This window comes from Mauremys mutica, chromosome 18 (genome assembly GCF_020497125.1).
Source record: "Mauremys mutica isolate MM-2020 ecotype Southern chromosome 18, ASM2049712v1, whole genome shotgun sequence".
Taxonomy (NCBI): Eukaryota; Metazoa; Chordata; order Testudines; family Geoemydidae; genus Mauremys; species Mauremys mutica.
In genome coordinates this window covers 18,368,081-18,385,081 of record NC_059089.1, presented here as the reverse complement: position 1 = coordinate 18,385,081, position 17,001 = coordinate 18,368,081, and the positions used below count along the sequence as shown (strand labels likewise).

The 17,001-nt window shown below is 39.7% G+C and overlaps 1 protein-coding gene across 20 annotated transcripts in view; it reads right to left on the bottom strand.

Annotated features, from left to right (window-relative positions):
* FUBP3 (far upstream element binding protein 3) overlaps positions 1-17,001 on the bottom strand; it is a 70,272-nt gene that overhangs the window by 32,280 nt on the left and 20,991 nt on the right. For 8 of the 20 annotated variants that reach the window (XM_044992725.1, XM_044992711.1, XM_044992717.1 and 5 more), the window contains exons 3-5: positions 3,001-3,051; positions 2,528-2,561; positions 672-721 (exon numbers count right to left, since the gene is read on the bottom strand). In XM_044992725.1, the coding sequence (XP_044848660.1) occupies positions 672-721; positions 2,528-2,561; positions 3,001-3,051 (135 nt within the window). Of the gene's footprint in view, positions 1-671; positions 722-2,527; positions 2,562-3,000; positions 3,052-13,398; positions 13,541-17,001 lie in introns of all 20 variants that reach the window. The other 12 variants (XM_044992728.1, XM_044992714.1, XM_044992718.1 and 9 more) reach the window with 5 other exon arrangements.

Sequence of the window (17,001 nt, the reverse complement as noted above, 5' to 3'; positions counted from 1 at the left end):
ACACAGGAATCAGGGTGAAGGGTGTGAGAACATCGTCAAGGATGCAAGAGTGAGGTGAAGGAGAGAGAGAGAGAGAAGAAGAAAATCAGGAAGAAAAAGGAGAGAGAAATCCACCTGTGCAAGAAAGTGCACCCCCGTTATTTCTCTCTGCACTGAGTGTACTAGGGATCTGTAAAAATTCAACTTTCACTTTAAGTGTTTAAATACTATTTCTCTCCTTCTTCCCCACTGACAATAGTGTACTTAAATACAGTAACTGGTTCTGGTGACAGGCAAATGGATTTGTTCTTGGCAAACCATTATGTAATTTGGTCTGGGGAATCTGTGGTGATAGCCAGAGTTTCCAGAACAGCAGATCTTCAGAAATCTGTGTCCCCTGCCACCTCAAACCCCAAAAAACCCTATTCCATATTCATCGCTGTAAAACCCTTACCAGTAAACAGGTAGCTTATATCTCGGTTTTTAATTGCAGGGCATTGTGGCAGACAGAGTTTAATTTGCCCTTACATGGGGATGTTATTAATAGTCAAGATTTTTCACAGCCAGTAAATTCGCAGTGGCATTGATTGAAATTGTGTGCCTTATTCCTCACCCACCAAAATAAGCACTGTTCCTGAACAGAATGTACATTTAGAAACTGAATTTAAAACAAAAACATCCAGGATACTTACTAAATCCAACCATTTTATCAGGCACTTTGAATTCTTCTGTTATTACTGTCCTAAAAATGGAAATTGAAATAGTCACTGCAAAGAACCGTTTAGTAGACCACCTTTGTGCTCCTATAAAAGTCAGACACAGAATACAAAGTAAACACTTCAGCCATAATCAAAACCATTTGGGTTGGAAGTGACCCCTAGAGGGTCATCTATTCTACTCCCTTCTTCATGGAGAACTGGTTTAGTTATTCCTAAACTCTGATATATTTTAAATGTAGCCTTGATTAGCTCCACTGAAGTTGATTCCATACCTCCTTTGGCTGTTCTTGCTCCAAATGCATAGCTGTTCAAGTAAGTAAATCTTTTTCTAAACTGGAACCTCAATTTTCCATGATGCAGCTTAAGCTCATTACTTCTTGGTCTGTCCTTATTGCATGAGACTAACTGGCCTCTGACCTCTAATACCCCTTCATGTATTTGTCGACAATTATACCTTCCCTCGGCTAGATCTTCTCTGGAATTAACATAAGCAGTTCTCAGCTCTTCCTCTTAGGTCTTAATTTTCACAAAATGTTTTATCATTCTTATTGCTCTCTGGACACTTCAATTTGCCTATCTTAAAATGTGATGCCAAAAACTAAAGTTTTCCATCTAAGGCCTAATCAGTGTCGAGTAGAGCAGAATAATTCTCTCGCTTGTTTTCCAAATGATACTCCTGTTAAACACAGCCCAATGCATATGGCATTTGCCTTTTTTATTATCAAGATTCACTAGAATCAAGTGGTAGACACTTCCCAACTCTTCATACACTGAAACATGAACAATATCCAATTTGTCTGACACCCCTGAAAGCAATTAAATATCTTTGGAGGAAGTTTCTAACGAGGCCTCTTGTGAGATCTTATGACACAGTTTGCTTTATAACAGCCATTGGAAGAATAAAAATATGAATTTCTAAACTTTTCCCCAGCTGTGCCATAGATAAGTACTTATGACTGAAGACCTATTCTGTAATAGGATTACTACTGCAGCACTATATTGTCCCACTCATACCAGAGTTAGAATGTGGGTCGCCTTCACTGTCAGACAGCAGTATGACGCCATGGTTCAATCCTGTATTGTAAAAGGGCCCCCAAGTGAATTAGTGGTGGTGAAAGATTGCTAGTTGACAGCTTAAAGAATGAGGTCCTCTGTTTGGAAAGGGAACAGGCACAGCAAGGGTCTACCAATTGTTCTAACATCACACTTACACCTTGGTGTAATAGTACCACTTCTAAGTACTGTCAGGTTGCAAGTATCCATATCCATTCCTTGCCCTTTCTGCTGAGCCCTTAAACACCGGGATTGGTTAGAATGGTAGTGTGCTGCCATCAGCACATCTGGAATTTAAGGGCTTTGAGCAAGAGGCACCTTCTGAAGTGAAACCACTACTACTCTTGACAGAAATGCAAGATTCTAAAAACCAAGTACGACTTAAGACACAGCATTCTTTAGAGCCACACTATGCCATGCCTGGTAAGGAGTCATCCAAGGGGTCATATTTTAACCAGCAAAACGAGAAAAACTCAACTGACAGCTTAATACTTCTGACTCCTCTTTCACTGCCAAAAAAGCATGTCCTTTTCTTATGCTCAGTCCTACAAATTTAGATGAAGCCAAATCCAAGCCTTCCTTACAAAAATGTGAGCTCTTTTTTTCAAGTGTCCACAGTCTCAGAAAGGGTAGGCAAAAACAGCAGTCTGGAGAAAAACAGAGCCTATAGTTTTCCACGTTATCAACCTCTGACTTCCTAGCACTCTAGTACAGATGGTGGATCAATAAACAATTAGAACTGATCAATAAATAATAAAACATAACCCACTGCTTACCTTTGATGTACCAGGGCCCCTAACTGGTTACCTACTGTGGCAGAGAGAGGAAAAAGGAAAAAAAATCAAAGCATTAGTACGGATAAACTAACTTCATCCCTATAGAAAGAGTTCTTACCATTTCATCAAAAAAAGAAAGAAAAGCAAAACAGTAATTTAGGTTCAGTGGCTGAAATGAATGTGTTATGTGGTAAGAAACAGGAGGGGATTTCTTGATCAACGCAGTCTACAATCCAATGTCCAGCTGAACACAGGATAGGAAATTGATCTGTATCTCCCCATGCTGAGAATCACGGGAGAAAATCCTGCCAGCCCAAATCCCTGCAACTTACCTCCTCCCCCTTCCCAAATTAAACCCAATGTAAAGATCAAGCAGATTTTGGTAGATATTAAATTTTAAAAAAAAATCAAAAAGCTAAAACAGATTTTGAGATTTAGTTTAATCAGAAGCATTAGAGATCACTTGCACATACTTCTCTCTGTATCTCTTATCTGTGCTCCATGGAGCCCACTTAAACGGAGACCTGTTAAAGGAATAGGTCTGTTAAGTAACCTTGTGGCACCCACATTGTATCTTTTTAATCACATTTCTACTAAATACACACATTTCAGCCACACTTACATTGTCAGCTGGTGGCTCATCTAGGATTACCCCTCACCTCCTCAACTAACCTCCCCCAACCAAGACAATGTTTTTGTTATTTGTTTCATCCTCCCACCACCACCACCACCACCAATAGATTAATTTTTCCTTCAGAAGTTACCTTAAAAATATGGTGCAACAGACAGGGTCCCACTGCAAAGTAGGAAAAACATCCTGCAAAGCTTCCTACGGGACTTCACCTGGTCAAACACACTAAGAAATGGGCCATTTGCTCCTAACAACTAGAAGACCATTTTGATTACATCATACGCCTGGGGGGTATAGCTGGTGAAAACAGATGAAACAAGCAGATACCATCTGAACTGTGATAATAAATATTTTGTTCCTAACTTCTTGGTGACAACTTGCACATTCTTTGATCTGAACTAAGTTGTCACTCAGATGATGAAAATAAGAAAACAGATGCACCTCACATTCTTCAGCTATAATAGAGTATTTTTTGCAGTGCGGTAGCCATGTTGGTCCCAGGATATTAGAGAGGTGGGTGAGTGGGTGAGGTAATCTTATTGGACCAGCTTCTGTTGGTGAAAAGAGACTAGCTTAGAACTTACACAGGGCTCTTCACGGCCGGGAAAGGTGCTTAAGGCAGGTCTACACTACAAATTTATAGCTGCGCCGCTATAGTGCATCTGGTGAAGACACTCTAAGCCAACAGGAGAGAGCTCTCCCACTGGCTTAACTCCACCTCAGCGAGAGGCGGTAGTTATGTCGGTGGAAGGTTCTGAAAGGGTCTAGGGATATAAATATTGTTTAAAAAGTTCACCCATTTAAATGATTAAAATTATATTATTCAAACGGTTAACCGATTAAAGGGAGAGAGGCTGGGGAGCTGCTCCAGCCAGCTGGCATAGCTTGGACTGAGGCCACTCTGGCCAGCCAGCGCAGGGCTGCTGGAGTTGGCGGGCCGGCGGACCCGGGGTTAACCATTTAGACTAATACTACCCAGTTAATATTTTACATCCCTAACAGGGTCCCACTGCAAAGTAGGAAAAACATCTTTCAAAGCTTCCTACAGAACTTCACCTGTGTCAAACACACTAAGGAATGGGCCATTTGCTCCCAACAACTAGAAGACCATTTTGATTATGTTGGTTGTGAGGGGTATTGGTCATCACAGGAGTGGAGAGGAGCGCAGGTTTTGCATCTGTTATGGCAGGGTCTGATGCGGTTTTGAATTGGTATGTCCTGAACTGTGAAGACCTTGCTTCTGATGAGCACAGTGAGGTTGGAGGGTTGTTTGAAGCAATACCCTGTCATAACAGATGCAAAAGTTGCAGACATATTTCCACCCTTATGATGATCAATACTCCCACAATATACATTTCAAGATCCATAGGTCCTTCACATGCCTACCATAACATGTGGTATACCTCTGCCAGTGCACTAAATACCCCAATAGCAAATACCTGGGTGAAATTAGACAATCACTGTGCTCTCAAATGCTCTCACAAAAAGATAAAAGACAAGAACATTATATCATCAGTAGGCAAACACTTTTCACAGAATGATCACTCCATATCTGACCTCTCAAGCCTCATTCTCAAAGGAAACCTGCACAACACCTTCAGAAGACTAGCCTGGGAACTTACAGTCATAAAACTTTGCTAGACACGACAAATCATGGACTCAAAGACCCTGGATTTATGGCTCATTACAACAATCTGTGACCCGCTAACCCTCCTTTGTCCTGACTGCAGGGGTAACAACTGCCCTCCTCCCCTTAAATGATTTTTTGCAACATGTTCCTCCTTGTATTTAGCTGTGACACTGAGTACCAATCTCAGACTGAAAGATGAGCTCTGTGTAAGCTTAAAAGCTTGTCTTTCACCCACAGAAGCTGGTCCAATAAGACCTTCTCTCTCTCTAATAGGAAAATGCATAAAATCTGTGACCAGACACACTCTTTAGATAAATAAAATAGGCAGAGTCAATACCATATTTCTGTTCTGTGTCAATATCTTGATAATGGTCCTGGACCAAGATATTGACAGAATATATATATTTTTATTATGCTGTTCAGCTCAGAGGTAAGACAACTGCTGTGTTATTGACTCCTTTAGATTTGCCTTTGCATACACTCACTCTGAATATAAAATGTCCTAATTTAATAGTTATCAATACTGCAGCAGAAAAGTTGGGTGATGTAATGGGGAATATTTACTCTTACTGATAACGGTACTATTACACAGAAGGGCTGAGCAAGTAAGATACAAGTTTATACAGTAAATTTGGAAACACGCCACCCTGTCCCCAAGCTGCTTTAAAAATATTTTTGCAACAATAATAGGGCAAGAGACATGACTTGCATTACCACTGTACTAGGAGCCCTAGCCACGGATCACAATTCCACATTATTCCAACAAGGTGGCAGAAAGAGCAGTCCCATTACTGCCAATGCTGTTGTTTCACATTTCCTTTTAGCATTTTCCCAAACACACTCCGTTTCAGCCTCTCTCTTAGCAAACTGGATATGCCTATTTAAGAAACAGAGCTGTATCCCAATAAGCCCTTCCACCTGTCCTAAATTTTACACTGATAATTAAAAATAGCTTCCATTTTGTAACATGTACTGCACATCTGCCCATCCAAAGATGTTGAGCGGATTACAAACTAATTAACCCCGTCAACATGCAGGTAAAGTAGATATCCTCATTTTACTTAAGGGGAAATGGGGGGCACAGAGAGGTGAAGGCACCTACACAAAGTCTGTAACAGAGAGGAGTAGATTTCTTGCCTCCTAGTCCTATATGGCTTAAGCACAAGACTTCCCTGCATCTTCTGCGTACATGCACTCTCCTTGTTCCCTACCCAAGAACATGAAATGCTGAGAAACACCATAGCACAAAAAAGACGACCGTGCCATGAGAAAATGATTAGCCCATGGTTCCGACAATCTGAAGTTTCATTCTCTCTCAAACATGCCCATTTTGCTCTGAAAGACAGACTAATAGAGAGGCAAGTCTGGGGCAGAATGCATGCACTGAAATACCACAAACTGATGATATATTCTATGCAGAAGGCACCATCTTCTTCTTAATGGCAAGGAGAGGGTTGAACACTGATAGGCCATGTATGTGTCCCGTCCGTCCCCTCCTTTTTACATCTATTGAGTACAATTTAACTGTAAGTGCAGTCATTTTGCTGCAAATAAGGAAAAAGACTGAATAAAATCAGCCCAATTTCCTGTTAATGGCACCTGCTGGTTGATAACTCCACATCCTGCTTTAGGCTTCACCTTAACTGAATTCTGCCTAACAGATACTCAAAACAAATGCAGATTTTTATTTTCCACCCTATAAAAACAGCCTCCCACTAGATTAATGTGCATGGTGGGAATATACAATCTTATGGAAGAAAACAGCCCTCACAAGAATAAAACCACAGCAATGCATCACCAGAGGTAGCTGAGGGATGTAAGGTTGCAAACTACACTTTAGGATTTTGAGAAGTACACTCTTGTTGAAGAGGGTCAAGAGTATTTGGGGAATGGGGTAACGTGTATTTTTCCCCCAAATACTTCTCCCTCCTCAATTCAGTCACTAGTTTTCTTCCTAATGAAGCCTTAAAAGAACTGCAACCAGAGGGGAGGTCTTCCCTTCTTCCACTCATTAAGTTTTATTACAATTCCTTTGAAGTGCTCATTACTGCAATAAAACATTTGCATCTGTAAGGGATCACTGAAATGAGGGAAGAGGAGATTGGGTTTGGGTTCTGACTGCCAAAGAACCTTCTGACTCTTGGTCTCAGGTCCCCATCCCTGTCTTGCGGATAATACGTCCTGTCACCCTTTATTTGAGTCTATTTTGATGGACGTTCTGAGTCAAGGATCATCCTCTACTATGTGTCTGTACAGCACTTAAATGGGGCCATGATCTTGGTTGGGACCTCTAGGCACTACTCTAATACAAATAATGTGAAATATCATGAAGTCACCATAAACATTTTGGGGGGTGGGGAGATGTCTCTAGGATTCTTCCCCATCTCCTCCTGCCAACGCTCTTTGCCCCAGAATAACAGCAGTCCTCTACCTGAAAGCTGAGCACTGGTTCTAAATCCTATGTCACTAAAGAATACAAGACAATTCATCAAAGGCCTGACTGGACTTAAAATGGATGTGACAAAGTTCAGGGTCTGATCTTCCATTTCTGAAACTCAAAATGCAGCTACTAGACAAGCTCCCCTCTTCCTTTGAAAAAGCAACCTTATTTTTTTTTTTTAATTGTTTGGTGCTGTAAAATGGTTAAATTGTGCCATTAGTTAGAAATATTCTGGCACCACAACAGTAGCAGCCAATAGACTATGGGGACTGAGTCATGAGAGCTGGATTCTATTTTCAACTACATGCAACCAAGACCAAGACACTATATCTATGCAACTCAGGCCCTGTCTATGCAGTGTGGCAGAGCACTTAAAGTGTTGCACTCTAACTCCCTGTATAGGCCCTGCTGATACGCTCTAAAGGCACCTAATGCATGTTGATGTAATCCTGTTTGAAACAGCTCTCTATGTTCACACGCATGAAGAATCTTTTCTAGCATGTCAGTAGGATCCACACTTTAGAGCACTCTACGATTTACACCACTCCTGTGCGCATTCCTCATCACTAAAATGGAGAGAACTCACCTCTGCAAAGCGCTTCAAGATCTATTGAACAGAGGTGCTATGTAAGTGCACGTAAAATTAAATAGAAGTTACAGTGTGGGTATTAGTGCCAAAAAAGTCAGTTTTGCCCAATTGTGCTACCAGTTCTCAGTTAGACCCCAACCCTGTCCAAGCCCTGTGTGTGAAGAAAAGCAACCACACATTTCATATGACTTCTCTGAGAAAGGAAATAATGAAACTGAAAATCACCTGTTTCAGGCTCCATTTCAGACCCACAGCCTAGGTACAGTGCAGCCAATTTTAGTAGCTCTAAATTGCAGATTAAGGTTATTTTAAAGGGGGGGAGGGACTTATGCACTCTTTTCTAATACACCTCTACCCCAATATAACGCAACCCGATATAACACAAATTCTGATATAACGCAGTAAAGCAGCGCTCCAGGGGGGCAGGGCTGCGCACTCTGGAGGATCAAAGCAAGTTCAATATAACGCAGTTTCACCTATAACGTGGTAAGATTTTTTGGCTCCCGAGGACAGCGTTCTATCGAGGTAGAGGTGTACTATGACAAATCTTCTCTCAGGAAAGGCTATAAAAGCAACAGAATTTATGATCAACACATTGCCACCATTTGTCTCAGAGAAAATTTCATAATCTTACATCACTCAGCAGTGCTGGCAGCCATTTACAGAACTGTACAGGTATGAGTTAAGATTTCCTAGACCCTGGCAGTTCATTCCCACATTCAGCTGTTGGAAAACTGGATTCAGAGAATATGCAAGAGTAGTAAGAAAGAACAAAAGTAATTTTGCAAAAAGCACAAAAGTTCTGTGGGGAAGCTGTAGTGGAGAGGACTGCATCCAGTCAGGAACATGCTGCATAAAGAGAACGAGCCAGGCTATTTTTTACTACTGGATTTGTTTTGACACTTACCAGAGGGGGTTTAAACATGTGTTGGATTGTGGGAGGGCTGGTTATGAAAGTGATCTGAAAAGCCCCTTTGTGCTGATGTTTCCAAACTGTGGTCCATGGACCACTGGTGCTATGCTGAAAACTGGCTGGTCACACAGTACTGGCTCTCCTTGTTTCCAGCTATTGATTATTAAAAATATAACATACTTTCCCAAGATTACTTTTTCATAGATGTGATTATTGAAGATGTCTCAGGGATATTACGCAGTTGTAGGTGGGAAGGGATGTGGTCCACACAGTCTTAGTAGGGAGAGAGCTGGTCATTTACAAACATCTGTAAATCATGGACTACCAAAAAATTGACCACCTCTGCCTTAAATGTCTCTATTTAAAACCCAGTGGGAGTTCTGTGAAGAGGCTTACTAGACTGGGCTCCTAGTTTGCTGCAGTAATATAATTTTCTCATCCTACACTTAAAGAGAGGGCATTCACTGGGATAATCATATTTCTGTTTAAGATTTACTTACTACTACAAGTAAAACCTAAGATCACTAACACTGAAATAAATATATTTCCTCTCCCCCTTCCAATCCTACAAGTTTGATGACTTCGTGAATTTCACAGCTTTTGCATGTGGTCACTTATTTTTTTTATCCCTGCACTGTCAGTCAATTTCCCTTTTGTTTGCATGGTCTTACACAGCAGAGTAGTTTGTTTATTTTTTTTTTAAAAGGACGTTTTGACTGTAAAACCACAAAGATATACAAGGACAAATAAAGTACATGCAACTTTAAGAAAGCTAGAGACCAGATTTCAAGCACAGCATCCCATTAAAGTACAGAGTAATATCTGTATTTCTATCCACTGTATGAAGACAAAGTCTACATGTACAAAATCCATCAGAGAGTACAGCACCTCTAAGAGGTTCTGCTTGGAAACCAAACAAAGCCTGCTATAGGGAAGCATCTATTTGAATGAGGAACTTACAAAGCAATTGAAAGGAACTGCAAGGAATCAGCAAGCTCATTACAGAAGCTGAATTTGTGCTGCTGAGGTTATTTAACAGCACTTAACCAAAATTTGGAGGCGTTCATGATTTGCCAGTAAAACTTCACTGTGGGCTTAAATTTACAAGTACAAGGTCTGACTAGATAAAATTATATGTATAAAAGGGCTGTCAAGCGATTAAAAAAAGTAATAGAGATTAATCGCACTGTTAAACAATAGAATATCATTTATTTAAATATTCTGGGGTGTTTTCCACACTTTAATATATCGATTTCAATTATAACAGACTACAAAGTGTAGAGTGCTCACTTTATATTTATTTTTTATTACAAATATTTGTACAGTAAAAACTAAAGAAATAGTATTTTTAATCCCCAAAGTACAAGTACTGTAGTGCAATCTCTTTAGCATGAAAGTTTAACTTTCAAATGTACAATTATGTACAAAAAACTGCAATAAAAAATAAAATAATGTAAAACTTTAGAGCAGGGGTAGGCAACCTATGGCTCGCGTTCCAAAAGCAGCACGCGAGCTGATTTTCAGTGGCACTCACACTCACCGCGTCGTGGCCACCGGTCCAGGGGGCTCTGTATTTTAATTTAATTTAATATGAAGCTTTTTAAACATTTTAAAAACCTTATTTACTTTACATACAACAATAATTTAGTTATATATTATAGACTTGTAGAAAAAGACCTTCTAAAAACGTTAAAATGTATTACTGGCACGCAAAACCTTAGATTAGAGTAAATTATTGAAGACTCAGCATACCACTTCTGAAAGGTTGCCAACCCCTGCTTTAGAGCCTACAAATCCACTCAGTCCTACTTCTTCTTCAGTCAATCACTTAGACAAACAAGTTTGTTTACATTTGCAGGAGATAATGCTGCCTGCTTCTTGTTTAAAATGTCACCTGAAACTGAGAACAGGCGTTCTCATGGCACTGTTGTTGCCAGTGTTGCAAGGTATTTACGTGCCAGATGCACTAAAGATTCATATGTCCCTTCATGCTTCAACCGCCATTCCAGAGGACATGTGTCCATGCTGATGATGGGTTCTGCTCGATAACTATCCAAAGCAGAGCAGCCCGATGCATGTTCATTTTCATCATCTGAGTCAGGTGCCACCAGCAGAAGATTGATTTTCTTTTTTTTGGTGGTTTGGGTTCTGTAGTTTTCGCATCTGAGTGTTGCTCTTTTAAGATTTTGCAAAGCATGCTCCACAACTCCTCCCTCTCAGATTTTGGATGGCACTTCAGATTCTTGAACCTTGGGTTGAGTGTTGTAGCTATCTTTAGAAATTTCACATTGGTAACTTCTTTGCATTTTGTCAAATCTGCAGTGAAAGAGTTCTTATAACGAACATATGCTGGGTCATCACCACAGACTGCTATAACATGAAATATATGGCAGAATGTGGGTAAAACAGAGCAGGAGACATACAATTCTCCCCCAAGGAATTCAGTCACAAATTTAATTAACGCATTTTTTAATGAGCATCATCAGAGTGGAATCAGGAAGGGGCATATGAATTTTAGCATATCTGGCATGTAAATACCTTGCTATGCCTGCTACACAAGTGCCTAGCGAACACCTGTTCTCACTTTCAGGTGACACCGTAAATAAGAAGTGGTCAGCATTATCTCCCATAAATGTAAACAAACTTAATTTGTCTGAGCAACTACCTGAAAAAGAAGTAGGACTGAGTGGACTTGTAGGCTCTAAAGTTTTAGATTTTTTTTATTTCTGAATGCAGGGTTTTTTTGTACATAAGTCTACATTTGTAAGTTCAACTTTCATGTTAAAGAGATTGCACTACAGTACTTGTACTAGGTGGATTGAAAAATACTATTTGTTTTTTTACAGTGAAAATATTTGTAACAAAAATATAAAGTGAGCACTATACACTTTGTATTCTGTGTTGTAGTTGAAATCAATATTTGAAAATGTAGAAAAAACATCCACAAATATTTAATAAATTTAAATTGGTATTTATTGTTTAAAAAAGCGATTAATTTTTTTAATCACGATTAATTTTTTGAGTTAATTGCGATTAATCAACAGCCTAATATATATGAAATTCTGAAAGTGCTTTGGCCATTTATGTATTAAGGGTTCCCATAGAACCAAATACATCTGTTTCAGATGCCGTTTTGCACTTTTCAATTCTGATTTAGATTTTAATAAATGCAAGAACTGCCATACTGGACCAAATCTAGTCTGACAGCAGCCACTTCAAGATACTGAAAGGAGGTCCAAGAACCCCAACAAAATCTTGGCAATGGTTAGGTTGCTCGTGTGAGGAGACCACTGCCTAACATACCTGTACTGGCTCATTGTATTCTCCTGTCTGTATCCATCTGTCATCTCTTGTTCTATATTTAGACTATAACCTCTTTTGGGTAGGGACTGTCTTTATTCTGTAATTGTACAGCACCAAACACAATAGAGTCTTGGTCCATGGCTGGGGCTCCTAAGTGCTACAATTATACAAATACATAATAATGTAATAGGCAGTTATTGAACAACCTGCCCCATGAAAAGTTTCTTTCTAACCCTCAGTAGTCAGAAGTCAGCTTATGTCCTGAAGCAAGAAGGTATACCTGAAGTTTTTCCTTTAAATCTTTACTAATGCTGGATGTTCTTGCTATCCATACAATACTTAAATCTTAACTGAAGTCTGAAACTTTTGGCAGTGACTATATTTTTTGGCAATTAATTCTCTGGGTTCATTATATGAGCACAGAATTCCGGGGTGGCCATGTTATTGGTTTATAGAATAGGATGTTTACTATTCCTTAGACATCCTAACAATTTTCTTTTTTGCCCATTGCTGCCTACTAAGCAGAGGTCTTCACTGAGCTGTCCATAAGGATGCCCAGCTTTTCCTCAGTTGTTACAGCTGATTTAGAACTGAGTCAGATGTATGAGTAATTAAAATTATTCCTCCCAATGTGCAATACTTTGCACACTTAAACAAGTAAGGCAATTTTTCAATATGCTCTTTCATTAGTTTATGGTTTTGGGATAATGTGTTTTAATGAAAAGCTCCCTCACTCCTACCCAACTGCTACCTGGTTTGCTTTCTTTCTAAAAATGGAGCACTTTCATGGATCTTACCTCCATCATGATCAGGACTACTGGGATCTTAAGAAGTGATGGAGGAATATCTGAGGCTACACTTCCTACACTCACAAGAGGCCAACATCTTTCCCACTCTGAAGCACCCACCACTAATGAAAAATTGCTTCAGCTGAGACCGTCACAAGATGCTGGAAATGGAACAGCCAGCCTCCCAATCTACCATTATAAAGCATTCGATTACTGCTAAGCTTAGAAGATGTTAAGTGGCAAGTATTATTTTGCTTGAATTATGGACAGGCTCCAAGCTTTTCTACAAGCCTGAAATTTGTTTTCAAAAGCCTATCAGAAATATCCTTACTCAAGTAGACACCGCCATGTTGTTGGGGAACCTTTCCTACTTCATAATTATTGAAGTGACTATCAGTTTCGGTCTAGTTACATGAAAAGTGTGAATTAAAAATATTTCATTTGAACCTGACATAACTGAGCTCAGTTTTGCATAATATCTTGTTATTTAACAATGCATGCAACAACAAGTTAAAATCAAAGGTCGGATACTTTAATAAAAGGCATGGCAAAAAAGTGCCAGAGGGAAATTTCTTACTTGCCAAATACAGACTAGGTGATTGTGCAACATGCAGGAATTTCCAGTCCAGAGACTGATAAAGTGTGTGCCCCATGGTAGAGAGGGATTCATTCTTCTCTTTTCCCCTCCCCAATGCAACTGGTCTGTTACTTTCTTCATTCTAGGGGCATAAATACATGCCACAATCTTATTTTGGCAGATTAGTGAAGCAAGTAAACATGCAGAATTTATTACTACTATACAATTGATATTTACTTAAGGGTAAGAAGATTAAAGTCAGGTTTGTTTTCACATAAGCTTTTTTATACAATCATCCCTCACACTTAAATGTAGTAAGCTTGGCAATGAATAGTCATTTCCCCTTCAGAGAAGCTAAATGCAAGGAAGACAAGGCTGTTGTAGAGAAGCTAAATGAATTTTCCGCATTGATCTTCACTGTATAGGATGTGAGGGAGATTCCCACTTGAGCCATTCTTTGTAGGTGACAAATCTAACGAACCAGATTGAGGTGGTTTTGGAACATGTTGATAAATTAAACAAAAAGTCACCAGGACCAGAGGGTATTCACCCAAGAGTTCTGAAGGAACTCAAATATGAAACTGCAGAACTACTAACTGTGGTATGTAACCTATTGCTTAAAATCATCCTCTGTATCAGATGACTAGAGGATACGTAACGTAATGCTTATTTAAAAAAAAAAAAAAAAGGCTCCAGAGGCAATCCTAGCAGCAACGAGCAGGTAAGTCTAACTTCAGAACCAGACAAATTGGTTGAAACTTTAGTAAAGAACAAAATTATCAGACATATACATAAATACAATATGTCGGGGAAGAGTCAACATAGCTTTTATAAAGGGAAATCATGCCTGACCAATCTATTAGAATTATCTGAGGTGGTCAACAAGTATATGGGCACGGGTGATTATATTGTATATTGTGTAATTGAACTTTCAGAAAGCCTTTGACAAGGTCCCACACCAAAGGCTCTTAAGCAAAGTAAGTAGTCCTGGGATAAGAGGGAAAGTCCTCTCATGCAGCAGTAACTGGATAAGAGATAGGAAACAGAGGGTAGGAATAAATGGTCAGTTTTCACAATGGAGAGAGGTAAATAGCATGGTCCCCCAAGGATCTGTACTGAGACCTGTGCCACTCAACATATTCATAAGTGAGCTGGAAAAGGGGGTGAACAGTGAGGTTGCAAAATTTGCACAATTCAAAAATTATTCAAGATAGTTAAGTCCAAGCTGAGAGCGAAAAGTTAAAGGGTTCTCACAAAACTGGATGACTGGACAACAAAAGTGGCAGATGAAATTCAATGCTGATAAGTGCAAAGCAACGCATATTGGAAAAATAAACCCAAACATACATACAAAATGATGGGTTCTAAATTAGTTATGACTCCAGAAAGAGTTCTTGGATAGTTCTCTGAAAACATCTGCTTAACGTGGAGTGGCAATAAAAAAAACGAATAGAATGTTAGGATCCATTAGGAAAGGGATAAATAAGACAGAAAATATTACAACGCCACTATATAAATCCATGGTAGGCCACACCTTGAATTTTGCATGCAGTTCTGGTTGCCCATGTCTAAAAAGATTAGAATTGGAAAAGGTGCAGAGAAGGGCAACAAAAATGATTAGGAGTATGGAACAGCTTCCATATGAGGACAGATTAAAAAGAATGCGATCGCTCATCTTAGAAAAGACTAAGGGGCAATCTGATATACGTCTATAAAATTGTGAATGTTCTGGAGACAGTGAATAGGGAAGTGTTATTTACCCCTTCACATAACACTAGAACCCAACATAAGAAAGTACTACTTAGCACAACATCAAAAGTGATGTTTTGAAGGCCAAAAGTATAACTGGGTTCAAAAAAGAAATATATAACTTCATGGTGAATAGGTCCATTAATGGCTATTAGCCAAGATGGTCAGGAATTCAATTTCATAACCGTATATCCCTAACCCTCTGACTGCCAGAAGCTGGGACTGGACAACATGGGCTGGATCACTGCATCTAGTCATTCCCTCTCAAGCATCTGGAAGTGGTCACTGTCGGAAGGCAAGATATTGGGCTAGATGGACCATTAGTCTGACCCAGTATGGCTGTTCTTACGTTCACTGCAGTCAGTAAAATATTGTTCAACTCTCACTGGAAGAAGTGCTGGGCCCTGTCACTGAGCACTGTAGTGAGCATAATTCTGGAATGGAGGAAAACTCCAGAAACACCGTCATTAGAGATGAATGCCCATAAGCAGACATTTGATTGTGTTGAATTTCAGAAGAAATGAAGCATGGAACCACTGGAAAGGAAAGAGGGGCCATTACAATTCTAACTGGAACACAATGAATATCCTAAGCACTTATGGTCTAGTCAAACACAAAGTTTTGGTTAGCCTCGTAAGGCAACTAGTAGCACTCTGAAGAGGCCCATTTTGGTTACGAAAGAGCATCAGGTTTGAACAGTTCACTGGTTAAACTGGTAACACAGTTTTGCCATACAGAAGACCAGGATATAGAGAACTAGAACAGGCTTCTTGCTCTCATAGCAGAGCATTGGAAGCACTGAAAAAAAAAATGATGCTTTAGCCCAGATGGAAGGGGGCTGGTCTCACAGGAACACACTCCTTCCTCCAACAACTATAACTATAACTATGTGTGTGTGTGTGTACGTACGTACACGCATGCACAAGAGGAAATATCCCACTGAACTGAACAGGAAGCAAGTGGCAGCTCTCCTTTTGGACACACATGGCTGATATGGAGGAAGGAGTGGGTTAAAGGAAATCTTCTGACAGCTGAGATGACAGCAGGCCAGAAGCTTCTCTCCCATGCCCCAGGATGATTCCTCAGAAGGAAGAGACACTCCACCTATCTTATCAGCACCGTGTCACCTCCATTTCCCAAGGCAATTAAGAATTAACAGAGATGAGAGGGATTTTTCTTCCACAGGTGAAACCCTAAGATGAGACTCTGTTTGCCTGCCTGCATCCCTCCCCATTGCTGCTCTGGTGTTGACCCACATTAAAGCATTACCCCAGTCACAAAAAAAACCCAGTGACTGAAAGTTCATCTACATTTAAAGAGAGAAAGTTATGGTTATATGCAAAATTTCAAAGTCTGAACAGTATATTTGCAGAAAAGAATCACATGGCAAGGGTACCTTTGTCAGGCAAAAAACCCAGAACTCTAAGTAGTAGTATTCTAATCTGGTGAGGAAAAGGAGACCACAGCCCCTTTGATACAACCGCCGCAACAAAGAAGTGAGAGCTTTTTGTGCTGTAAAGCAGCAGGTAATAAAACACACTGTTCCAAGAGCAGTGCACAACTGATGACACAGATTCGTATGGATATATGCATCCATTCTGACTTCTGTAGCACCAGAAACACAGCAAAAATTAACAAAGAAGTCAAACTACCAGCAAGGAAAACATTTTTAGTGATTCACAAGGATATTTTAAATAATGGAATATTAATACAATATAGGGATCAGACAAGGTGGTCTATCTAGTCTAGTATTTTGACTCAAACCATGGCCACTACCAGATGCATCGGAGAAAGGGTTAAGAAATACTGTAATGGATAAATATGGAATAATCTTCCCACTAGGAATTAGGAAGG